At 46.6% G+C, this 26804-nt stretch overlaps 1 protein-coding gene and 1 long non-coding RNA gene across 5 annotated transcripts in view; one reads left to right on the forward strand and one right to left on the reverse strand.

The window, feature by feature from the left end:
* Positions 1-26804, reverse strand: part of XRRA1 (X-ray radiation resistance associated 1) — a 51926-nt gene that overhangs the window by 22106 nt on the left and 3016 nt on the right. For 3 of the 4 annotated variants that reach the window (XM_008176225.4, XM_065596281.1, XM_008175923.4), the window contains exons 2-7: positions 25026-25135; positions 22868-23046; positions 7840-7911; positions 6769-6841; positions 2192-2289; positions 893-1026 (exon numbers count right to left, since the gene is read on the reverse strand). In XM_008176225.4, the coding sequence (XP_008174447.2) occupies positions 893-1026; positions 2192-2289; positions 6769-6841; positions 7840-7911; positions 22868-23046; positions 25026-25119 (650 nt within the window). In that variant the 5' untranslated portion in view covers positions 25120-25135. The remainder of the gene's footprint in view (positions 1-892; positions 1027-2191; positions 2290-6768; positions 6842-7839; positions 7912-22867; positions 23047-25025; positions 25136-26804) is intronic. The other variant, XM_042850730.2, reaches the window with a different exon arrangement.
* LOC135983606 (uncharacterized) lies at positions 16499-21301 on the forward strand. Its single transcript, XR_010601315.1, has 3 exons — positions 16499-16624; positions 18277-18362; positions 19212-21301. It is a non-coding gene; the product is annotated as an uncharacterized LOC135983606 (long non-coding RNA).

Here is a 26804-nt window from a genome sequence, read left to right on the forward strand (position 1 = left end):
AGCAGCTGGGCGTGAAGTGGTAGGGGAGAGGGATGGGAGCAGGGCCTAGATTTCTAGGGGAAGCAGCTGTTAAAAAAACCCCAACCCTTGGGTGTTGAGGTGGATAGGAGGTTCTTCTCCCACCTTGATCACGGGACAGGTGGTGCCATGGTCCCCATGGGGCTGAAGTCAACGGGACCGATCACACGCTTATAGCTAAGCACATGCTTAAGTGCTTTGCTGAACTGTGTGCAGAGAGTTCAGCACCTTGTGTGCAAGCCTTTAGTAAGGGGGGCTCTGTCCTGCCCAATCACCCATGGGAGTAGGGTGACCAGATAGCAAGTGTGAAAAATCAGGACAGGGGGTGGAGGGTAATAGGCACCTATATTTAAAAAAGCCCTGAATATCGAGACTGTCCCTATAAAATTGGGACATCTGGTCACCCTACATGGGAGGGAGGGGGAGGGGAATATTTGGTCTCATGGGCATCTGACTGAGCTGGATTTTCCATGATAAACCTGTGGGCTTTTGGAATCTAACCTGCTGGCCAACTCCATATTTCCTGGGAGGGCGGGGGGGTCACACTCACTCTGCCATCAGCCATGAGGCTCTTTCAATGACGGATTTTTTTTACCCAGAAATAAAAAAAAACAGGTTTCAATTTTCAAGGTAAGAAATGCTCACTGTCAAGACAAGCTCCATCCTTGGCCTGCCAGCCATGACAACAGCCGTCCAACAGTCACGTTAATGTAACTTGCTACATGAGCCTCACCTTACCCACAAGAGCATGTCTTTTAAACAGAACAGTGCCGTGGTTACATTTCAGAAAGACTGATAATGCACAGTGAGAGTCTGTCTTTTTATTCAGATCAAATGAATAATGCTTCACGATTCTCTCTCTTTCTGGACTTACTTCTCTGAGACTGCCAGGTCAGAAGGAAGAGATCTAAGTCCATTGGCCGTTAGGTGAAGAACCTTAAGTTGAGACAAAACTCCCAATCTCCGAACATCCTCAGGAGACAAATTGTTATAAGAAAGATCCAGTATCTAGGGGAAATGTAAAAGAAATTCCCAATGTAGCAAAAAACAAACACATTGGCCTCTGCTGGAACTATTTATGGTTTCTATATATACGGGATATTAATAAATAATAATAAGTAAGTAATATTCAGTGAGGCCCGATCCTATGAGGTGATGGTGACACTCAACTTCCAGTGACTTCAGTGGGGGTGGAGGTTGCTCAGCCTTTGCAGGAAGAGCTCAGCATTGAGCCTTTGCTCAGATGCATCTGATACCTGTGACAACAGTTCAGGTGCGAGCAGGCAAATAGAAACTGTCAGGGAAGTGACTGAAAAAGGAAGACTTTGTGACAGAAGAGTTTTCGAGTCACTATTAGTAGAAATATTTTTATAATACCTTGCACTTCTGATGCACCTTCCCCTGGAGCGTCTCAAAGCACTTTCAAAACGATTCTGAGTGTGTGAAGTGTAAGCCTAGCTTGGCCTGCGAATGGAAGAGGTCTTGGGGGATTGGGAAACTGAGGCACAGAGCGGTTACTTGACTCGCCCAAGGTCACACAGTATACCTCTGACAGGGCCAGGAATAAAACCTAGTCTCCTTGCTCCCAGTCCTGTGCTCTAAAGACTACACCGTGCTCCTTCCTCTAATCACAAACATACTTGGTTTAAAAGAGCAGTTCTAAAGAATGTAGGTGTGTGGCTTTAGTTAAACACTGAAAAATTGTATCTAAAAATGACCTTTTCCCATAAAAGTATCAGAAAAATCTTTTCAATGTTCCTTATTCACAGTCTCTGAATGAAAGATGCCCAAAAATAGCCAGCCTGGGAATTCAAAGCAATTCTGAAGGCATCACCATCTCATCCCACTAATCTCCAACATGGGTATCCCATGTGAAATATTGAGTAACAACCAGCCTATAGTTACATTCACTCTTGTCACCAATGGAGTATGTGAATCACATCTGTGCCCAACGTGAAGAGATAAAAATCTCCTTATTGAATTCCTCATTATATTTTCTGCCCACATCTTCACCATTTTGCTCAGGTTTCCTTTACAATATCCACAATGAAATCTAAATACCCTGTTAAATAATGTTAATAACAAATATCAATAATGTTACACCTTGCTATGACAACTCTAAATGTGGGTGGGTAGAAGATGAGTTTGGTTTCCACCTTCCCTCTGATCTTACTTCCAAGTGCAGAAAGTCTCCAGCGCTGATTTTAAGATTTCTTAGTCCATTCAAGGAAAGTTCTAGTTCCCTTAGTCCAGAAAACGTACGAAATGCTTCTAAATGAATAAAAAGAGAAAAAGTCGTATGAGAAAATTGCGCTGAAAAAACAATTGACATCTTGCTGTGGAACCAGCCAAGGTACCCAGCTGGCAGGAGAGAGTAGGACCATGTTTTTCTCTCCTAGAAAAACAAATCAGATTTTATTTCTAATGATCATTTATATGGTTTTGTTTTGAAATTCTAGCCTTTAAAAAAAGAAAAAGAAAAAGAAAAAGGAAGGGGCCTAACAGAGTGAGGGGTCCAGCTCTCACTGAAAGGCAACGGAAAATGGACAGCTAACTCCCTCATGCTGCCTTGAAAATCTCTCAGAAGTGAATTTAGTGTTGGTGAAAAGCACTGGCCCTTAAATCCTGAGAGGTGCGCAGAACCCACGCAACAATAGAAGGCCCACCCCCTCAGATGAGTGATGGGGCAGCACTTAGGGCTTAACTGAATATGGGGGACAAAAAAATGAACAAACAGGAATGGGATGAAGAGGTACAACATGAGGGAACCACAAGGAGACGCCAAACAGAGAATCCTCTTGACAACCCTGGAGACCAAAGTCCCCTGTTTATATAAACATCAGGTGCATCATGGTTAATGGCAGTGAAAGTCACACCGTGCTCAAGCCTGCCCTAGAGGGACCGACCACCTCTATGAATTCAGTCTCCATTGCCATTCATTCTCTGGTCTCAGTACCAATTCTAGTGACTGTTTAATGGTGTGTAACCATGTCCATTAGGAACTGGACTGAGGCCATCAAAGTCACTTCATAGAAGGGCCAGTGAACAGCCATCAGACAGTAACAACTTTTAGTCACTACTGACCTGGGCAGCAGTCAAAGTGAAAGACTCTATATCCTATTACTTACCCCTTGAGCTATACAGAGCTCCTTTTTGTAAAATGATCAATGTTAATTTTCAGCATCGCTCCCCAGTCTTGAGCAAAACCAGCTGGAACAAAACACTGGCGACATGGAAGTTGACTGCTAGCCCCTTTAAACAATAAAGAGCGGGAGTTTGGGCACCAAAACAATCTGTCCCACCAAGGATTAGCAGAGTCACTGGAGTGCAGAGGTGGGGGGTTAATATTGTCTTTTTTTTTTGTTAAGTAAAGAACTGAGACTGCAATTTGATTTTATGGTGAGTCCTGGGAATCTGGGATGGCCTCCACATGGGTCACAACTAGGACTCCAATCTTGCAATTAATAACACATGGAGTGTCACAGGCAATCCTCCAGGTACTATCAATGATTGGATTGGGGCCTAAAGTGTTTGGGAACATTGGTCCACTTCCAACAAAATAATGCCAGCCATTGCTTCTCTTTCGATCCCCTCTCCTACTGGCCGTGTCAGGAGCAATCCTGCATATCCCTAAATATGCCTGCAAATGCAGCTCTCACTGCCTCGGCAACATTGACCATGTATGGACCTGTCTCGTTGCAGTCTTCATCCATGCCTCAAGGTTTCTTCTTACCTCGATGGCTGCAACTCCCTTCCCTGTAAATCTCCAACTCCCTATACTCCAGAATGTACAGAAGACTGCTTCTTCTCTTCCCATGTATATAAGAAAGCATGACATCATCCCATCCTCAGATCATTCCAGTGGCTCCCAATATATTTCAGGATCCAGTTCACAGCCGCCATCTTTTTTTTTTTTAAACCCTGCATGAACTCCTACCATGCTGGGTGTTTAAACTCTTCTAGTGTGCTCCTTCACAGACCCCACCCATAAGCTGACATCTTCAATCCCTCAATGTTTTTGCCTGACCATCACTGTTGTCAGTTTCCCCCAGTTTTGTCACATTTAAGGGTATGTCTACAATGCAGAGACTATATCCGCATATCTAGGTTGGCATCGCTATGCCAACATTGCCCCATAGCACTGAAGCAGCCTGCACCCACAGAAGGGTTGTTTCTTTTTTGTCAAAGCAGGAACACCACCTCCCCAAATTACATTAGCTATGTCAACAGAAGCACTCTGGGCAGGGGTGGGTTTTTTCACACCCAACTGAGGTAGCTATGCTGATATATCTTTCAAGTGTAGACCAAGCCTTAGTCTTCCTCTGCATGGCCAACCATCCATACTTCAATCCTTCCTGGCCTATCCTAGATATCCCCCCGTAAAGATGACCCACCAGCTGGATTACATGCCCCAGTGTTCTCTTGGACTTATGCTATTGTAAAGCTAGTAAAGGTTAAATAGGTACAATGGAAGATGGTCAGCTCATGGATCAAACCCAAGGCCCATCTAGTCCAATAGCCTGTCTTGGACAGTGGCCAGTGCCAGATGGTTCAGAGGAAGGAATAAGAGCCCCATAGTAGGCAGATGTGGAGCAATCTGTCCCCCACATTAGGTCTCATCCTGATCTCCAAGAGCAGAGACATGAGCTTAAATCTTGTAGCATGAGGTTTAATATCCCTTCCAAAATGTTGTAATTAATTATAACAACTCTGGAAATTCTTGATATTACTGACGAACACATTTGAAAGAAAATATAAACCACACCTCAACTCAACACAATCTCTACAATACATGATGGCCCAATATAATTTGCTGTTTTTCAAAGATGCAAGTCCGTTTCACATGTTTCCTGCTCTCTGATCTGCGTGTATCCTTGAACCACTGAAGGAAACATTTAGCTTAATTTTTTTATTCTCGACTAAAATTCGTTTCTTTTATTTTCTCCAAATTAATAACTGATCATACAGCACTAGGCTTGTGTTGGCTTGAAATACACTACTCTGCAAAAAGCAACAGAGGGTCCTGTGGCACCTTTGAAACTAACAGAAGTACTGGGAGCATAAGCTTTCGTGGGTAAGAACCTCACTTCTTTAGATGCAAGACATCTTGCATCTGAAGAAGTGAGGTTCTTACCCACGAAAGCTTATGCTCCCAGTACTTCTGTTAGTCTCAAAGGTGCCACAGGACCCTCTGTTGCTTTTTACAGATTCAGACTAACACGGCTACCCCTCTGATACTACTCTGCAAGTGGGTCTAACAAACCTGTATAAAGCCAAAGCGCGAGCAAGCAGTGATCAGTTATTTACAAGTGGGAAAAGCACATCAGGATGATCTCATCACTGTCGCCTCTAGCACCAGACAATTCACAGCTTCAACTTCCCTTTGTAAGGCTGACTTATACATAACTTTTTATGATATTTTCTTATACCTATGTATTAATCTCTCATTTCCCTATCAATCCTCCACCCCTGCCAGTAACTCAGGGCCGCCCAGAGGATCCAGGGGGTCTGGGGTCTTGCCGGCGAATTGCCGCCGAAGACCCAGCACTTCGGCAGCGGTTCCCGGAGCGGAAGGACCCCCCGCCGCAGGTCTTCAGGGCACTTCGGCGGCGGGTCCCGGAGTGGAAGGACCGCCCGCCGCGGGTCTTCAGGGCACTTCGGCGGCGGGTCCCGGAGCGGAAGAACCCCCCGCCGCGGGTCTTCAGGGCACTTCGGCGGCGGGTCCCGGAGCGGAAGGACCCCCCGCCGCGGGTCTTCAGGGCACTTCGGCGGCGGGTCCCGGAGCAGAAGGACCCCCCGCCGCGGGTCTTCAGGGCACTTCGGCGGCGGTTCCCGGAGCGGAAGGACCCCCCGCCGCGGGTCTTCAGAGCACTTCGGCGACGGGTCCCGGAGCGGAAGGACCCCCCGCCGTGGGTCTTCAGAGCACTTCGGCGGCGGGTCCCGGAGCGGAAGGACCCCCCGCCGCGGGTCTTCAGGGCACTTCGGCGGCGGGTCCCGGAGCGGAAGGACCCCCCGCTGCCGAACTGCCGCTGAAGACCCGGAGCGGAAGAAGCCCGGGCCTCGCAAGAGTTTTCCGGGGCCCCCGGAGCAAGTGAAGGACCCCGCTCCAGGAGCCCTGAAAAACTCTCGTGGGGGCCCCTGCGGGGCCTGGGGCCTGAGGCAAATTGACCCACTTGCCCCCCCCGGGCGGCCCTGTGCTAACTCAGACCAGTTTCTTCTAGTGCTGTAGTTGCATCTTTTGGTTTTCCTCACAAACACAATTACATTGCATCTTTCTTACATACGTGCAACACTAAACAAGATTGCTCTGCTCTTTCTGTTAAATCAGAGCGGGTGTCTGTCAGGCCTTTGCTCCCAACACCTGGGACTAAGGAAACCTGGTTTCTATTCCCTGTTCTGCCACTGGCCTGCTGGGTGGCCTTGAACAAGTCAATTCACCTGTCTGTGCCTCAGTTTCTCCATCGGTAAAATGGGGAGAGTGATACTGGCTTCCTTCTTACAATGCTTTGAGATCTAGTGATGAAAAACACTATGTAAGAGCTAGGCATTATTAGCATTATTATAAGAACTTCTACAAGGAAATCTACTCAATGATGGGGAGCAATTCTCCAGCAGAGAGGTGCCACATGTGCCTTCTTTTTTAAACCTATTTGTGAGATTCTAGCCATAAGCTCAGAGATTCTTAGCTTCCCTGTGTTACATGCCTCTGTCTAAGAGAGAGATCTACAGTTCAGCAATATACCTTCTTACCGAATGTCAATAGGTTTTCTGTAGCATTGATATAAGCGACGGAATCAAACTGCTCAAAGTCATCTTCTTTAGCCTGAAAGAAGAGAAAGAAAAACAAGCCTTCGTACCCATTTTGAAATAGCTGGATCTTTTTTTCTCACAACTCCTAAGCTGTAGCACTTCCCAGTATTTGTTTCCTACTGTGCATTCTGAAAATGGGCAGAAGAGGGTCTGTCTTCACTGCAGAGTTAACTTGGGTGATCAATTGCTCCAGTCCCTTATGGCTCACCCAGGAACCCCACTTTAGCCCCTCACAGGGCCCCTCATCCCTCTAACCCCAGCATCCCATCTTCACAAAAGGACTGGTGACCTTTTCACCCCTTCTTTCCCCTTCCCCTCGTCTTCTTGGGGTGGGCAGATGGCTTAGACTCCCTCCCCTATTCAGAGGAGCCTGACACAGAAAATCTCCAAGTGGCGAGAGCCAATGGGACAGAGCGGGGAGCCAATCCCAGTCTCATGGGACAGGAGCCGCTACTGCAGGATGAGTGCAGGGCACGCTCGCTCTCCAACACGGTACGTGTACCCCTTGACTCTCCGAGGCCTCCCGTCCGCACTGACTGGGATAGAGACAGGGACACCCCCGTACCCTGCCATCCACACACGGGAGAGTGGGGCCTGACAGTTTTACTCAGCCACACCCCCACAAGAATATTTTCACCAGCCATCTATCACCAGGAGCCACCACCACAGTATGTCCAGTGGACTTATTTAATACTTACTATGGGAACATGTATATTATGTATCATGGGTAAGAAATATTTAATAAACCAGATTTTTTTTTTGCACTAAAGCTGTTTACTGGGTCACAACAGGCCGTCAAGGTTTCCAGGCAGATCCTGTCCCCAAAAATGTCAAGAACCAGAGTTATACTAGGAGTGCACAGTTGTCTGGCCTGGTTGCAGGGAGGAAGTAGGTGTCTGCATTCTCACACATTGTTTGCCTGCAGCATGGACACTCACGAGCTAACACAGTGGATCTCTCAGGATCTGAGGTGTTTCTCCACATTTAGTTTAGAGAGTATCTCCTACTTACTGAGACCAGATTTTTGTTGCTTATATCCACAGAGCACAGATCTGAAGGGATCTTCACACAGTGGAGCTTAATCTGGGAACACAAACCAAAGGGTTAGCCCTGCAGCCTCGCCAGGCAATTCCACATTCAACAGTTCGGTATCTGGACACACGAAGGCAGAGGAACAACCAGGACTGCCAACTGCTATGGGTTTATTATCTGGATGATGACTTGGGGACAAGTGACTCTGTTCTCACTTCTAGAGGAGCTTCCCCAGAGTATGTAACACACAGGGCCACCCAGAGGATTCGGGGGCCTGGGGTCTTCTGCGGCGGGGGGTCCTTCCACTCCGGGTCTTCGGGGCACTTCGGCAGCGGGTCCTGGAGCGAGTGAAGGATCCGCTGCTGAATTGCCACCGAAGATCCGGAGCGGAAGGAGCCCTCGACGCCGAATTACCGCTTAAGACCTGGAGCAGAAGAAGCTCCAGGTCTTCGCTCCGGGTGTGTTCAGCGGCACTGAAGGACCTGCGGCCGAAGACCCGCCGAAAACTCTCGTGGGGGCCCCTGCGGGGCCTGGGGCAAATTGCCCCGCTTGCACCCCCCCGGGCGGCCCTGGTAACACACAGATGAAGTGCCAGCTCTGCCAGGCGTGTGGCCGCACGCTGCAGCAGGACACGCCGTGCAGAGGTGCAGGGTACCCGGCTCTGACGGCCTGAGCCCAGCTGACAGCGTGAGGGGCACTCGCTGTGCGGGGAGCCGGAACCACGTGCTGGGTGGGGAGCGATCGGCGCTGCACAGGCTGGGTTCGGGATCGGGATCGGGCGGGAGGTGCTGTCCCTCCCCGCAGCCTCAGCACAGCAGCGCCCCCTGCCGGCGGGGCCTGGGTGCGCCCGGGTGTGCGGATCCCCCCGGGGCTGGGCTGGGCGAGGCGCGCGCGCACAGACGGGCGCGCGCAGTGAGGGGTGGGGCGCGTCCCCGCCAGACTCCGGCCCGCACGCGCCGCACAGGCGCATTGAGCCCGAGTCCCGGGTGGCGCCGGTGGCTCCCGGCCTCGTTTCCCGCTCGACGCCTCAACGGAAGCAGCGCCCGGCGCCGGCAATCGCGCCAGGGCCGGCCTGAGGGGGGGCGCCGCGTTCAGCGGCAAGGCCCGGGGTGCGAGGCCGCGGAAAGGAGCCCGGGGAGGCAGCGGGGGCCGGGGGGATGGGAGCGGGGGCCGGGGCGGCACCAAAATACAAGTTTGCCCACGGCCCCATTTCTCCTAAGGCGGCCCTGAGCCCCGCACCTCACCCCACATTCCCCCTCCCTTCACCCCCACCCCATTGACCCTTCCCACCCCAGCCCCCACCTCACAGCTCCCCTCCCTTCATCTCCACCTCCTCAGCTCCCCACCCCATTGACCCCTCATCCCCCCTTCCTCAGCTCCTCACCCCTTCGTCCCCCAAGCCATCGCCACAACTCCCCTCTGCCCTTGACACTCTCATTGCCCCAAGCCCCCTTCCCTTCATCCCACCCCACAGTGCCTGGCCCCCTCATTCCTCCCAGCCCCCTCCCTTCCCCCCCATTGACCCCCCTCAGAGCTCCTCCCCAGCACCCACACACTCCTCTGGGATGCACCCTTCTGTCTTCACCGGACAGCGCACAGGGCTCACTGGACATAAGAACAGAACATAAGAACGGCCGAACCAGTCAGACCACAGGTCCATCTAGCCCAATATCCTGTCTACCAACAGTGGCCAATGCCTGCTGCCCCAGAGGGAGTGAACCTAACAGGCAATGATCAAGTGATCTCTCTCCTGCCATCCATCTCCACCCTCTGACAAACAGAGGCTGTGCTGCCCCTCTGACCTTCTGCCCCGATCCTCCCTTGGGGAGGGAGCTCTACACCACTCCAACAGTGCCACACTGCATCAAAGCCAGCCACTGCCTAGGGGAATGCTTGGGGGGAGGTAGCTGTAGCACTGTCCTAACAGCTCCTATACCATCACCACCCCAACTTCTCGTGACAGGAGAGTAGACAGGTAAACAAGGATGTAGCCAATGCCACCTAGTGATCCCTGGCTGCCAGGCTGGGGTTTTGAGGCCATTGGCAACCAGCACCAAGAAATGTGCAAGGGAGCTTAAAACTACCTTTGCGCACACACTGGGAGCTGCACTAAACAGATTTTGAGTCCATGCCAGTAGATTCTGTTAACATAAACATGGGTGCCAATAGCTCTGATGGGACCCAAATGAGCTAGTGGAGTCAATGCCACTCCAATTGCTGTTAATAGTACCTGGGTAACTCTCCAGAAGAGCCCAGGCTTGGGGTTAAGTTGCATCTCTGAGATGTAGTTTTATATATTTATTGTTTTTTATTTTCTGTCAAGATCACCCCTCTGTATTCCAACAGGGATCCAGTGACACCTGATAGGAAACATTTCAGAGCCATAATCTGATGCACCAGAAAAGATGATAGACCCAAATAGAATAATGAACCTCATGGATGATCTGGCCAGAACCAGAAGGGAGTTCAGAGCAGCTGGACGTTTTGGGAGCCAGGAAGCTGCCCTGAGAGAAAAGCTCCGTCGGGCATTCCCTAGAATACTGCAAGGGTTCCTCACCAAATTCATCCAGTGCCACAGGATGTGCCAGTTGCCTCCCAGTCACTTTGAGAAGAAAATTCAAAAGACCTCCCAAGACAAAACCAAACTGTTCTATATCGGCTGCAACCGTGAAATAGCTCACTACCTGTGGGAAGCTGAACCACAGTCAAAAAGGTGGCTGGAAATCAAGATGAAGTACAGGAAAGCCTGCACATATTATTGCCATGCAGGAGAGTGGGATGAGACCTGCACCGCAGAGCGACTTATCAGGCAGTACTGTGGCATCAATCCCCGGTGCCTCAATGTCAAACGTACCAGAGCAAACCACTCTGGTATCATTTTTCTGTTGATCTACAAATTGAACAGATATCGGGGGGAACCTTGCAGTCACTTTCCACCAGTGGCATTGAGTGAGCGTGAAGAAAATGTTTGGGTACTAGAGATAGAAATCATTTTTAGGATCTGCCAAATGGAAGACAAGAATGAGCTAGTGCAGTTTTTGAAGACTGATTTCTTCCAGGTGATGGGGAAATACCCACATTACCTGGAGCAGTGCTGAGCCATGACTGAGTTTCATCCTCTATTCCTGCAAAATGTGGAAAAGATCCTCTGTGAGCTAAAGAGATCGGAAAGCTTTCTGGTGAGGATACTGGATGCTGAATTAATATCCCTGTGACCTTACCTGTGGGAGATCGGATCTGCCAAATGTGAGCTGGAAGCGTATAAGAAAGTACACACCTACTTCACTAAGGTAGATGGTACCATTGATGTGAGGAGATTCCTGGAGAAAAAGTGGTGGGATCCTCGCTGCCTTAACAATCGTACCCGTTGGTACCAAGGTGAGAGAGTACCCATAGGGTCCTTCTTGTACCTGGTGAAATTTTACATTGGTCGTCCGCCTCTTATGGAAGCTTGCTCACACTGTAAACATAGGAAATTACAGAAAGAACCCTATGTCGTGGGGCAGAGGAAGGGTCACAGACGAACCAATATGGAAAAGAAGAAACATCAGAGGAAATACCTGTAATTAAAAGTTCGGAATGAATATTCATTGTATATTCTGGACTCCCACCGTTGCCTTTGCATACCCTGCCCACTTCTCTGTGACACACCTAAAGATCTCTGAGTGCTATTTTTCAGCTCTTTTGCTTTAGAGGACCAATATTCTGAAGCCTCTTCCTACCTTCTCTTGTCAAGAGCCTAAGAGAGCCTCACAAACACTTTGAACAAAGGTGCCTGAGATGGTGAAACCTGGTCCTGCCTGTAACATCTTGTTGCATCTTGCACCCATTCTCCGTTACAGGGATCTCTGGTTAACATTTGTCATTCAGCCATACTTCTATTTGTGAGGCCTCACAGGCATGTAGGCACCTAATTCTCATTAAAATCAACCAGGTGCCTAAATATCTTTGAAGATCTGGGCCAAAGTGCTCAAACAGGATGTTGCTGAAGAGCCCATAACAAAAGAATGCACTTCTTTGCGTTTATTGTCCTTTTTCAAATGTAATAAAATAAGCATTCAGAGTGTGACTTGTTGACGGGCTGGTCTATGAGTTTACACACACTGTGTACCCAATAAACAGGGCAACATCAACCGCTTTTATGCTGCCATTTCATATTGGGTGCAGAATTTCCAAGATGTTGTCCTACAGACATGTATTTGTCTGATCTTTACGTCCCGCTGCAACATTATTGATAACAGGTTGAGCGTGCTGCCTCCAAGCCTGATCTGTATTGTGAGGTTCAGCAAAAACAATTCACTTCATCAGGCCCAACAACCAGCTCAGAGAAGTCAATACAGAACTCTCTGGAGAGACAAGAGAAAAGGGAAGGGAAATAGGAGAGGGACAGAAGAGATGAGGAAGAGCACCAGGGGCATGTTGGGGCAGTGAAAGTGGTTATGTATAAGGGGAATAATATAGTGAAAGGGATATTCATTTGGGCACAGGAAAATCCCATCTTTGGCAAACATCCAACCAGTTTATTTCTTATTAGATTTGCTTTGTTTTACTGGGTTTAAAAGGTCTTACCAAGTGTCGTTCTGTTACATTCGTGTTAAAAACAACGAGGGAGGAAACGGTTGTTTTTTCAGTGTGTGAAGAGAATGTTTGTAGTTAGTGATAAGACAGACTATTTCTGCAGTAACCTTTTGTCTTGCTCTTTGAGCCAGGTGATTTGTGGTTTCTTCAGACAGTGAAATTACAGATCTGTGAAGCACAGAATTTGGATCCACACTGCAAATCACAGTGTAATTGTAGCATGGGTAGGCATATCTGTGCTAGCTTTAATCTTGCTAGTGTGTATAATGGTAGTGAAGATGGGCTGGCTGGGGCTTCAGAGTGAGCTAGCCACCCCAGCACAAGCCCCCCAGGGCCCTAAGTACGTCCCTGGGTTGCTAGACCACTCTGGGGTCCATGTCACTGGTTCTTCATTGCTACTGTTACCCACACCAGCTAGATTAAAGTTAGTGGGGGATATGGCTACCTATGCTACAATTGCACCGTAATTTGCAGTGTAGCCATACTCTTTGTAACCCTTCTTGTGTGAAATGAAGGGTAAAGATTTAGCAAATCTGCTGCTATCACCTCTTTCTGTGTAGGAACAGCTAAGCCATGTCAAAACTAGGAGTGCTTTACCAGTATCGACATATTGGTATACTATGTCCCAAAGCGCTCCTAGTCTGGATGCAGTATAGATGTGGTTATACCAGCAAAACTGCATTTTCCGGTAGGGTTTATTTCACCCCACCCCACAGGGAAACAAGCTATCCTGGTAAAAGTGCAGTTTTGGCAGTGTAACTGCATCTTACACTAGGGACTTTTGCCAGCACAGCTACATCAGTAAGGGAACAGAGCCCTGACCGACCTAGCTATGCCAGCAGAAGTCTGTGGTGTATAGCCTGAATCTCATGATCTGTCCCTCTATGCTACATTGTGCAGCTAGCCATCTGCATTCTCCTTTTGCTGAGGAGCAGTCTGCATTTTATCTTTGGCTCCTGTATCCGTGAATTAGCTACTAGCACAAGGAGTTCCATGAGTAGATGGATCTTGTTGGCAGGTAATAGTTACTAATATGCAGGCATCTTTAAGTTGTCCATTGGCTTCATATATGTAAGAAACTAATTTTGTAAAACCATGAAGATGCCTCTTGTGTGGTGAAAGCAACTCAGTTCTTACTGTTGTGTAAGATGGAGCAGCCAAAGTCGGGAATGTAATTGTGACCATCTGAGCACCAAATGCAACTCTCAGATTGCATCCTAGCTTCTTGATAGACTAAACCTGGAAACTGAATCAGAACTGGCATAGTGGGATGGCTCTACATTCTAAAGGGAGGTCTGTTCTGGGAAATTCTCAGTGGGGGGTTGGGTAGCAACAGTATGGAGGATGGAGCAGCTGGGAAGTGAGGACTGGAAGCAGTTCAGGAGATTCCCTAGGCATTCAGGTCCCTACGCTTTCATTTTAAAAATAAATTCTGCATGTAGCACTTACAATGGCAAAGAAAATCAACCTTAAGTAACCGGATACTGTGTAGTGAATCTGCAAACAGCTTGACACTATATCTCTAGTATAAATTTTCCTCATTCACCTCAATATCAGTGCTAGACAGTTTAAATGTCAGCATTATTAACTGGTACACCACAGTCTTTTCAGTCTGCAGCCCTCTCTCCCTCTTTCACACACTCCAGAGTTAAACGGTTTTTCCAAACAAAGGAGACATCCCTTTTAATGACAGAAGCAGGGCGTGAACCCTTTGCCATTAATAAATTTGTTCCAGGCTACAAATGTCTGTGGTTTGTCCTAGGGATCAGGCTATGGCAAATCACAAACGTTTGTTTCTTGGAATGAATGTTTGACAAGTGTCCATACTAGCAGATACAAATTAATTTTAACTGAAAATTGATGTAACGAGCCTTTGAGGGGAGGGGGGGGCAGCCTATGGTATAAAGCACAAACATTTGTAGTGTCCAGATTAGCATGTACAAACTAACTGGCAATCAGTTAACTCTCCAGTCAGTCAAACACTTTAGTATAGATAAATCAATTGGTTGCACCAGCAATCATAGAATCATAGAATCATAGAATATCAGAGTTGGAAGGGACCTCAAGAGGTCATCTAGTCCAACCCCCTGCTCAAAGCAGGACCAATTCCCAGCTAAATCATCCCAGTCAGGGCTTTGTCAAGCCGGGCCTTAAAAACCTCCAAGGAAGGAGACTCCACCACCTCCCTAGGTAACGCATTCCAGTGTTTCACCACCCTCCTAGTGAAATAGTTTTTCCTGATATCCAACCTGGGCCTCCCCCACTGCAACTTGAGACCATTGCTCCTTGTTCTGTCATCTGCCACCACTGAGAACAGCCGAGCTCCATCCTCTTTGGAACCCCCTTCAGGTAGTTGAAGGCTGCTATCAAATCTCCCCTCATTCTTCTCTTCTGGAGACTAAACAATCCCAGTTCCCTCAGCCTCTCCTCATAAGTCATGTGCTCCAGACCCCTAATCATTTTTGTTGCCCTCCGCTGGACTCTTTCCAATTTTTCCACATCCTTCTTGTAGTGTGGGGCCCAAAACTGGACACAGTATTCCAGATGAGGCCTCACCAATGTCGAATAAAGGGGAACGATCACGTTCCTCGATCTGCTGGCAATAGTCGACAATGCCATGGTTAGAACCCCACTTCTGTCCCCCAAATGCTGAGAATAGGGAGGTTGCTGGGATTCCTATCAGGGTGCTTGGTCCTGAACTCTGCTCAGGGGTTCCACTATTTGTCAGCCTTTGAGTACTTGATGTCTTGATAAATTTGAATCTCCATCCATTCTGTTGCTAGAAAAGAAACAGCTTTTGCTTCCCCATCCCAGAACCAGCTAATTGTTGGGGATTTTCACAGCCTCTTGGGGGCTGCTGTGAAGGGGGTAGGTGGGAAGAGTCTGTTTCATTGCTGTCCAAAATGAGTTCTGAATGGTAGCCATGAAACTGACCAGAGTCTTGTTAACTTCCCCCTACTTGGGAAAGCCATGAGCTGCAACAGAGACACTTGAGCTGTCTGTCTGCAGTATCAGAAAGAAAGCATTGCATCCGGTCATGTTTGGAAGCTTATTATATATTCTTAAGGACAAGAAATGTTTTTTTTCCAAATTAAAGCATAAATTCATAAATGCAGAAATTGCTGATTTTTAAGTCTCATCCCCAATTACCAGGACGAGTTTCTGCTCACCAGGGGTGAGTGAATTTTTAAGCATTAAACTAAAGAATCATACATTGAATGCGAAAACCATTGATGTAGCCAGCCTGATGCCAATTCCCCCCCATCCTGGGGGGATGCCACGGCAGCAACACCAGACTGGCCTCTTGAGGGTCATTATCCACCAGCACAAGTTAGACCAGCCCCAGAGCTGCTTTGATATGCAATGGAGGCCAGTTGACCCCTAGGAGCCCCTAGGATCAGAGTTGTGTAAAGCCAGTTTTACCCCCCTCTAGCACACTTGGGGATCCAGCCCTTTGCATTTAGATTCAATAATTTTAAGCTTCATAGAACTGTGTTAAGTGTATAAACTGTGTTGATTTTTACACTACTAATTTCTTTAAAATCTGTTTTATGTGCACAGTAAAGTGCCCTAATTTGTTACTGTTTAATATTTAATGCTAAGATTGTATAATTGTGATTGGTATTTTTTAGAAAATATTTTGTAGCCACTTCAAATAGTTACAATTTTTGAGAGAACAATATTCGAACAGGAAGACTATTACATTATTTGAGTTTGGACTCTCTAGAAAGAGAACGTGCCATGTTCTCTGCTGCTGAACTAGAAATAACATTTGATAAAACCAGCCTAGGAGTCTGATTTAAAAGAAATTGGAAAAGTTTCCAAGCATATGGGCTCTGTCAGTAGAGGCCATCTTCCAGAACAAAGGAGATCTCCGATGCCTTGCCAAGACTAGAGAACATCAAATAACCTAGGAATTTTTAGTCACTGCCTATATCTACATACATATTAGTGTTTATATCAAGCCAATGAGAACAGTATGAACTGTGAAAAGCCAGTCTCAGGAAGGCTGAGTTGTCTCTCTATGGAGAGATAAAACTGCAACCAAGGCCATATGTAGAGCAATGACCAGCTGGTGGTAGCAGCACAGACTAGGAATTGCTTCACAGAGGCACTAAGGAGTGCCAGAGACACTGAAGACTTTAAGCAGCTATGCTACAGAAGACCAAGCCAAAGAAAACATCTGGTGAGTACATGAAAATTTTCATAAACACTATCCAAGGGATAGGTAAACTCACAACCTGAACTGAACTGATTTTAACGAAGGATCTAGAATATTTCCTGTAACTGTTTCCTGTCTGCATCTATCAAAGGTAATGCAAAAAGACTTGCTCCTACATGCAGCCTGGTTTAGGCAGGTTGAAAATCACCCTCTGAAATATAATTAAAATAAAAGAGGAAGAACGGTCCCGTTGGGGTCCACACAGGCTCAGGGGCCCACCCACATGGAGTAACTTGAAGGATCAGGGCCTAAATAAGGACAAGGGATGTCAGGGGTGCCTGGAATATTATTTTGAGGTATATATGGGATCAGATGCTTAGCTGTAGAGACTTGTACTCATGTGGACAGGGCTGCGCTGATCACCAGGATCAGGGAGGAATTTCCCTCCTGCAGATCACACTGGCAGGGACCCTAAACATTTTTGGCTCTCCGGAGTATCCAGCAGGGAACCACCATTAAGAGGAAGTGGGCATATCTCACACAGTCTAATTCCTGCAACAAATGCACACACCTATATATTTCCATTCTTTTTAAAAAAATCTGTTTTTGATAAGGAATATTTAATATGTAGGTCCAACCAGGGAAGGTAAGAAATTAGAAGTTCTGCCATGCCTCTGATTGTCCCAGAAGTTACAGGTTTAATCAGACCCCAGATATTAAGGGACTGTCAACACATAGAGTTATTCTGGAATAGCTGTTCTGCTTTCAATTCACAACCTACCTTATACTGGAATACCTTTCGTGTGTCGACAAGCCCTAATTCAACTTTTGTGTGTACGTGTATATACAATATGTAATGCAATCTTTTGGGGGCACTGAAGGGGAGAGGGAATAAAACATTGATACACAGTTTGAGGTCCTTTAAATCTGAGATTCTGTAACATAATACTGCTGTTCAGTAATATGCTAGGAAAAGGGGGCAGCATGGTCTGGTGAGTGGACATGGAGTCAGCCAATCTGGATTCTATTGTCACATCAGCTATTGACCTGCTGTACACGCTCCAGGGCAGGAACTCTCTCTTACTATGTGTACATACAGTTCCTAGCTCAGTGGAGTCCCAGTCTCAGTTGGCGTCTCCAGGAGTGCCTGTAATCCAAATAATTTATAACAACAATAAAGCAGATGGGGGGGGGGGGGGGATAAGGGTAACTTTAACAGGAAAACAAGATTGCAGTGCTGGCCGTCAAATATTTGTTTACTTGCAAAACTGAATGCATGGAGCCACTAAGAGCTAATAAATATGGAACTCTGATAGTGTTTTTTTTTTTTTCTCCTAGAACTGGAAGGGACCTTGAAAGGTCATCAAGTCCAGCCCCCTGCCTTCCCTAGCAGGACCAAGTACTGATTTTTGCCCCAGATCCCCAAGTGGCCCCCCTTGAGGATTGAACTCACAATCCTGGGTTTAGCAGGCCAATGCTCAAACCACTGAGCTATCCCTCCCCCCAGAGGGAGCACCTTTTCAAAGCAGGGTCACACTTTCAGTAAAAAGGAACTCTGGGAAAAGTGGGAATAGAACCAGATCTTCTGACTCCCCCAAGCCGGTACCAAAAGCATAAGACCCTTGCATATTTATGGTTTTTTTCTCATTTACTTGATGGTTTTACTTTGTTTTCAGAGACTCAGAAGTTTCGTTACATTTATGTTTTCACTTTAACTGCTACAGAATGGAATGGTTGTGAAGGTCCTGATCCAACAGAGCTCGTAAGCACGTGTGTAGTCCTGTTGACTTTGACGGAACATTCTTTTATGCTTTACTTAAAGAGGGGGGAGGGATAGCTCAGTGGTTTGAGCAGTGGCTGCTAAACCCAGGGTTGTGAGCTCAATCCTTGAGGGGGCCACTTAGGGATCTGGGGCAAAATCAGTACTTGGGCCTGCTAGTGAAGGCAGGGGACTGGACTTGATGACCTTTCAAGGTCCCTTCCAGCTCTATGAGATAGGATATCTCCATTAATGTTTTTGTTTTGTTTCTTACTTTCACAGCTTTAATCAGTCAGAGGCTGACAAGCTGTAATGGTTAGGTCCTTTCCCAGAGTTAAAGTAGCAGATGTTTTTTCAAATGTTCTGCCTAGCCTTTGTATTTATTCCTCTAAATTGAATTTTGGTTTAGTTTATTTTAAATACAGAGTTACCTAGCACCCAACATACTAACTCCTAAACGTGGTATACCCTGTCCTATCTACAACTCCCATGGCTCAATTCAGACCACTTTATCCGCTGTCCACTGCAGGGCTCCTTCAGAATCCAAGCCGCTCTTGCTTCTCTCCTGTCTCTCTCTCTTTGATACATCATACATACACACACAGACTATGCACATAGCGTGTTTTCCTGTCTCCCTGAACCACTGCAATATCATATCTCTTCCATACATAAACATAGGCAGTGCTAATAACTTAGCTGAGGCTCTAGCGGGTTTATGTGGGGGGCAGCGTCAGCAAGATCTCCCATGTGTTTGAGGAAATACAGCATCTCTCTATAGAAAACTCATGGTTTTAGTTTAATTCCCACCGCATATATGTTGTTTTAATAGATTTATTATTTTCTCCCACTCAGAATTTCTGCAGTGTACTCCAGCCTGGATTCCTCAGACAGCAGATCACAGGAATCTATTCAGAGTCAAGACCACTGCACTGTTTCCCAGATAGGACAGTGAACCAGGAAACTTGCGGATCGTCTGGCCAGAATCACAAAGAAATTCAAGGCACATGGGCCCTTTGAAAGATGCTTTGAGAGAGCAGCTCCCTTAGGCTACCCCCAGAATACTGCAAGGGTTCTTCACTGAATTCAACTAGGGCTTGGGATGTGTCAGTTGTCGCCTAGCCAGTTTGAGGAAAAAATACAGAGGACATTCCAGGACAAAACCAAATTTTTATATTGGCTGCAACTGTGCGATAACTCTCTACCTGTGCAAAGCCGAACCAAAGTCAAAATGGTGGCTGGAAATCAAGATGAAGTATAGAAAAGTCTGCACATATTGCCACGTGGGAGGGTGGGATGAGACCTGCACCGCAGAGCGACTTATCAGGCAGTACTGTGGCATCAATCCCCAGTGCCACAATGTCAAACGTACCAGAGCAAACTCCACTTGTTTCATCTTTATTAGTTTCATGGCTCTTGCTGTTGCCTGTTTACAAACAATCCCGTCCTCTTTGCCCATTGTGAAGGACCACGGATGCTAATGTTCAGGTCATCTGCTCTGAATAACCAACACTCTGAAGCCTTTTGGTCCCCTTCTGCCAACCATCCATGACATTGAATCTAAGGCCTTGTCTACAAATGGAATACTTCCTGATTAATTGTTCATAATTAACGTCATGTGTGGAAGTTCTAACTTCTGTTCGTCTCAAAGGTGCCACAGGACCCTCTGTTGCTTATTACAGATTCAGACTAACACGGCTACCCCTCTGATACTTCATGTGTGGAGACACTTAATTTGCAACAAAAGTGCCTTTTTCCTGCTGAGCTTCCCCCACCTGGGTTAACATAAACATATATTCTTGAGAACATCTTATTACATCTCATCCCTATACCATATATGGAAGTCTTGAGCTATGGCTTATGATTCAGCCTCCCATGTATTAAGGGGACAAAACAGAGCTGAAGCAAGACATCGCTCAAAGGTCCCTGGCAAAATAATGCAACTTTTTGTAAAATTTTACAGACCGATGGCTTTTAGCTGGAGCATTTGTTAACATGTTGTACCATGCACTTCCACACTCCTTCATTTACACTCTAAGGAGGGCAATATCTGAAGCCTTTATGCTGACATCTCACTTTGGGTGCAGCATTTCCAAAATGCGGTCCTAAAGACGTGCGTTGTTTGCCTCACTGCCTCCTGTTCTCACTAATTTGTGTAACCTCTCGCAACGTTACTGGGTGCAGGGGACAATTTCAATAGCCAACTCAGTTAAGCTGAAGCGGCGCTCCCAGAAGAAACAGAAGGAGGAACAGAGGAAAAAAGGAATGGAGGAGAAGATAGCTAGAACATAGCAAGAGATGAGGAATGTCAATAGGGGTAGGTGGGAATGGTGACAGTAATTTAAGAGTAGTAAATGAAGAGGATGAAGAGGAGAGGGGTTCAGATGAGCATCAGGATATGAGGAAAGGACAATATTCAATGATGCACAAGAACATACCTTTTCTAGCAAATATTAAACAAACAGTTACCGTAATTCCTTGTTAGTTCTGTGTTAATGAGTTTATAAAATTCTTAGTGAAAGCTGGTCTACTGACAGTTTGTGTGTGGCAAGCTGGGGTATATACAGGTAGCACAGTAGCCTGCCCCACACGAATTGGCCATGTGGACCCTGCTACTGCGCAGTAAAAGTTCCATAGTGCGCTTTGATCGACTCTTTCTAAGCAGTTAGTGCACTATAGATACATCCCAGCTTACCACACATTAACTACCTGTACAGACAAGCCCTGAGTGATTTTTCAATGACAATTGGATTTAAAAATGGAACAAAAAGACTATTTTGCGGTGTGAGGGTCATCGTTTGCAGGAACAAAACACACTGTTTTTGCAGTAACCATTTGTCTTGTTTGAACCCAGAGAGATGCTGTTCAAAGTTCGAGGTTACATGTTTATAAAGCACAGTTTGTACCACATCCTGTGAAATCATTAAAGGTTAAGTCTTTGAAAACCTGTTAGACTGTCATTTCTTTCTGCCAGTGAGCAATGAGTATCATGACCTGTCCCTGTCTGTTTGGTTCTACAATAGCCCCTGCATTTCTCTGCATCTGAAGCATGGGCATTTTCCCTCTGGCTCCTGTCTGTCTGAACTGGTCTTGTAAGGGGCTCTAAAAGAAGACATGTCTGATCAGCTGGCAGTGATTGCTAATATGTGGGGATCATGTATCAGTGTATAGGCTGAGTATTTGTAGCCAATTGGCTGCAGACGTGTAATATACTAATTTCTTAAAGCTCTTAACATGCTTTCTGGGTGGTGAAGACAACTCAGGCCTTAACGCCATACTGTGCATATGAAGTTAGGTGGGAATGTGGTGTGATCATAGAGCTTTGTGTGAGACAATCGTTCATGCTATTTTGGTTAAGAATCTGAACACCAGAAGTAACCTTTAGAATAGCCTCAGTTAACTGGGAGGTAGGGTGTGGATTAAGAAGTCAGAGTGCTCTTGGAGGGAAGGAGGAGTAGAGAAGAGGATGTTGTGACTAAGGGCAGGTCTTCACTACAGGGGGGGGGGTCGATTTAAGATACGCAAATTCAGCTACACGAATAGCGTAGCTGAATTCGACGTATCGGAGCCGACTTACCCTGCTGGGAGGACGACGGCAAAATCGACCTCCGTGGCGCCCCATCGACGGCGCTTACTCCTACCTCCGCTGGTGGAGTAAGCGCGTCGATTCGGGGATCGATTGTCGCGTCCCGACGAGACGCGATAATTCGATCCCCGAGAGATCGATTTCTACCTGCCGATTCAGGCAGGTAGTGTAGACCTAGCCTAAGGAAGGAGAGTAGGGAACTTCCTGTGGAACAGCTAGGATATGGGCTGGGGGGAGCTGGGAAGAAGGCCAGAAAGGATCAGGTCACTTGCTGAATAGAGACGTAGGGAATGCCGTTGGGTCGATTTTCCAGGCATAAATTAGCATCTATCTTGACTTTTGTTCACATGGATTCTGCAGCACTTCCAGTAGTAGAGAATTCAAAATTTTATGTATTAGTTGCATTGGAATAGTGCCAGTACCCCACTGTGCTGGACAGAACAAAGAGAGAGTCCCTAGGCCAAAAAGTTTACAATCTAAGTAATATTTGACCTGTGTCTGCAGATACAGTGTCGTCACTGAAATGAAATTACCTATAGCATGGAAGATGGCAGCCAAGCAGACCACCGCTGAATAACTTGGCTATAGATACAGGGGCAAGTCCCTAACTCTTCCAAAAATTGCCACCGGGTCCATACAGAAGGAAGAGAACCTCAGCTTTTAAGGTATCACCTGTGTGATCTACACAGCCTAAATGGTATAGACCCCAGGATCAAAGCAAAAGTTGACTCCAATACTAATGGAAACTAGTAACAAGACCGCCAAGATATTTCAAAACAGATGCTTAGACTTTCCCTCCCAAGATTGTTGTGTTCTCAGTTAGCTGGGAAAGCACTTTGAGAGCGAGAGATTAAAAGTGCTATGAAAATGCGAAGTATAATTTAAAAAGTATTTTGCCTCCTCATTCAGTTAGGTTTGCACTCACCAGAAATGGTCCATCTAGGATATTCTCTTGAACCATTTCATCCATGTATCCATGGTGTTGGAGCTCTGCCAGGTATTGTAGAGTCCCCCCTACTTCATCTTGAAGGGATTTTGCACAGATCACTGCCTCAAACTTGGTCTTCTGGGCAGCTCTGTGAGCCACCAGCCAGTGACCAGCCCCTGGCATAAGGAAGTAAAAGATTGAAATAGACATCAAAGTAGGCAAACAACCCTTAGAATGTGTTTGTGCAGCACCAACAGTGTGCTAGGCACTTCGGCATTTGAGCTGATGTAAAACATGGCTAAATCAATGTTTTTTAAAAATGATCTCTCTATAAAATATTTGTGTATAAAATAATTAATCAGGGGGCAATTCTATTGTCAGATAAGGACAGAAATATCAAGGCTGTAGCCAGAGACAGAGAAAAGCAGAATTTTACTACTGTTTTTAAGTAAATCCTGGATTGTTTCTGTAATTTCTAAGTATTTCATGGATATCAACTCAGCCAAAACAAGCCCACAAAATATATAGGGCATAGCTAAAAACAATGAAAGGGGACAGATGCTGTTCCCTGCATCTCTGGCTGCAGCTGTACTGTTCCTGTCCTACTTTGTCATCAAGCTGTGATTCCTATTGAAATTCTCATTAAAATGAAGCCCTAGAGATTTTACAACTGTCCACTTTATATCAGGTGACGTTCTGGAACATTTTCAGGTACATTTAAATGTAGTTTTAGAATGTACTTGTTTACATTACAAATTCTGATTATTAGTGTGTGTCTCATTATAGCATCTAGGAGCTCCAGTCCTGGACCAGGACTCTGTTGTCTAGATGCTGTACGAATGCAAAACAAAAAGATGGCCAAAACACTTTATAATCCAGGGGCTAGAATGTGTTAGTAGCAGGAGGTGCAGATTTGCACCACCCCAAAGAGAGCTGGAGTAGAGCTTTTGACTCAATGGTTGCATCTGCGCTACAGAATTGAACAATTAGTAAAGGAATATGCAAGCCAGCACTGGTGCCTGTACCAATGGTGCAATGTTTAACTAACCACTCGGCTTCAGATGCAGCTTTTCCCTGCACATACCGTATATACTAGTGCTGTTCTGCACCATTGTAGCTGCATTGTCACCTGGAGACCTAACAATAGCCAGCACACTTCTCGGAAGCAGTGGCTCATGGGAGATTTCAAAAGACCTTCTGGGTGTCAAGGAGGAAAATTAAGGGGAAAGAGGCCAGATATTTTCCTGAGAAACTCCCATAAGCTTCCAAGAACCAGTGCCATTTCCAAGTCCTTTTCCCAGTGTAGCTGCATCACAATTACTTTCCAAAAGCTCCAGCAGAAACCCTTCTGGCTGAGCAAGAAGCAAAAGGTGAGTGTTGTTCTTGGCCTCCGTTTGGCAAAAAGGACTTGGAAATGGCTCCATGTCTCCGGACTTGCCCAGGAAATAATTTGACTTCTACAATTCCCTGGGCTCCCACAAGGCCTTTTGAAATCTCCCGGAAGCCACTGCTTCAGGGAGCTGTGCTGGGGACTGTGAAGAAAAACCAGAGGACAATGCCATTTGTAAGGGCAGGGACTCTTAGTCATTTGGCCTAAATGTACAACATTGTGTACATTTATGACATGCACATGATAGCAAATACGTGTCATGAAAAATGAGTTATTTTCTTTGGTCTTCCCCTCCACAGATCATTATAGTGACAGTTATACTTGACTTACTGTCTGTGATGATAAACTAATTAAAAGTATCACATTTAACCAAACTCAGCCTTGGCGTAAAGGGGTGCAGTTCCCATAAAAGCCATTTACACCAGAGCTGAATTTGGCCCAGTGACTTTTCCCATATTAAGTGCATGCAGATGTAAGAACTCTTGCACACAAACTGAAGTAAGTGTCTAGAGTTTCTAGTCTGAATGAGATTAATCCCTTAAAACATATATTTTAACATACGGGTGATGGAGAGACATCAAAAGTCCAAAGGCCAGATTCTGAGGTGGTGTAAGTCAGTGTAGCTTCACTGAAAATAATGGAGCTACACTGCTTTATACCAGCTTAGGATCTGGCCCCAAGCCTTTAATGATTGGAGTTCTATGGAATCTGACATGGTATTATACTGCGGGGTGACAAAGTTATTATCAGTCAAAAAAATGTTACCTTCTTCACTTGTCCGCAAAATGTTTCTGGCAGGGAAGCAGTTGGTTGCATAACTCTTTCCATTGTCCAGTTTATACAGCTTTGTTGTAGCCATCTTGTCTGCAGAGTTACTAAGAAGATCAAGGCACAAATAAACCAGTTAACACTTTCACTGGTTACTATTACAGCTAATAATATTACTCCAAGCACTGTACAAAGGTTAGCTAGTAAATCCTCAAAACAATCCTGTGAGTGGGACATGGTAGGCATTCCCTACTCTTATATACAAGGGTAAACTGTGAGATGGAGAGATTACAGCCAAAATTTTCAAACTAGAGTTCCCAAATATAGACAGCTAAATCCATCTTTAAAATATCAGAATGTGTTTGTTTGATTCAGTATAGAACATGACTCCCATTATTTTTCTGCTTTAACCCTCAGTCTCCCTTTTCTTACCCCTTTCCTTTGTTATCTTCATGTTCTGAGGCCTTGAGCAAGTCACGTAAGCCAACATTTCAAAACCTGGGTGTCAAATATTAAGCACCTAAATAAGTGACTTGATGGAGGAGTGGAGTGGTGATGGCCGGTGTGGCGTGGGCATGACAGGGTAAAGCGGTGAGGTGGTGGCCGGCAGAGCTTTGCTGTGAGTTACCAAAGAGATGAGACCGTGTGATGGGAGCTGGCACAACGTCAGCATGGGATACTGATGGGTAATGCAGAGCCATGGTGGTCAGAATGGTAACAGTGTCAGCCAGCTACTGAAGGGGCACAAGCACTGGGCATGGAGCTGATGTAGCATAAAGGCATTAAAGGAGGTGTTGGCATGGGGGATTGGTGGGGAGCCAGCCCAATGGTGTGCCATCAGTATGAGATACTGAGGTGGGGTGACGGGGAACGTGACATGATGGCAGTTGGCACAGCATGGGCACAGGATGCTGACTGAAGGGACACAGTACAATGGAGTTGGCATGTCATTGGCATGGGGTAACAACGGGAACAGTGCGATGGAGTCGGCATGTCATTGGCATGGGATACTGGTTGGGGGGACACGGCACAATGGAATTAGCATGTGGTTAGGATGGGATAGGAATGCAGGGAACATGGCATAATGGAGTTGGTGTGTCATTGGCATGGGTAACAATGGTGGGAGCATAATGCAATGATGTTAGCATGACATTGGCATGGGGTATCAATCGGAGGATGTGACACAGAGGCATTGGCATGTTATTGGCATAGACTACTGATGGGAAACACAGCACGAGGAGTTGGCACTGGATACCAATGGAGGACACAAGGAAGTGGTGAGGTTGGCACCTGGTTGGTGTGGAGGTACTGACAGGGGACGCGGTGCGAAGCAGTCAGCACGTGGTTGGTGTGGGGGTGCCAATAGGGGACAAGGCACAAAGGAGTTGGCGTGGGGCACCAGTGGGGAGATGTAGCGTGATGGGATTGGTGTGGGCTACCAAGGGGGGATGCAGCATGATGGAGTCGGTGTGTGGTTGGTGTGAGGTACTGACCGGAGAACGCAGAGCAACGGGATCGGCGTGTGGTTGGCATGGGTACCAGTGGGGGACATGGCACAGTGGAGTTGGCACGTGGTCGGTGTGGGATACCGATGGGATATGCAGAGCGAGGAGGTCAGCACATGGTTGGCATGGGGTACCAGTGGTGGACACGGTATGGTGGAGTCGGGGTGTGGTTGGGGTGGGGTACCAGTGAGGGATGTGGTGTGGTGGAGTCCACGTGTGTTTGGGTTGGGGTACCAGTGGGGGACGCGGCACGATGGAGTCAGTGCGTGTT

The sequence above is a fragment of the Chrysemys picta genome, chromosome 1, assembly GCF_011386835.1.
Source record: "Chrysemys picta bellii isolate R12L10 chromosome 1, ASM1138683v2, whole genome shotgun sequence".
Lineage (NCBI taxonomy): Eukaryota > Metazoa > Chordata > Testudines > Emydidae > Chrysemys > Chrysemys picta.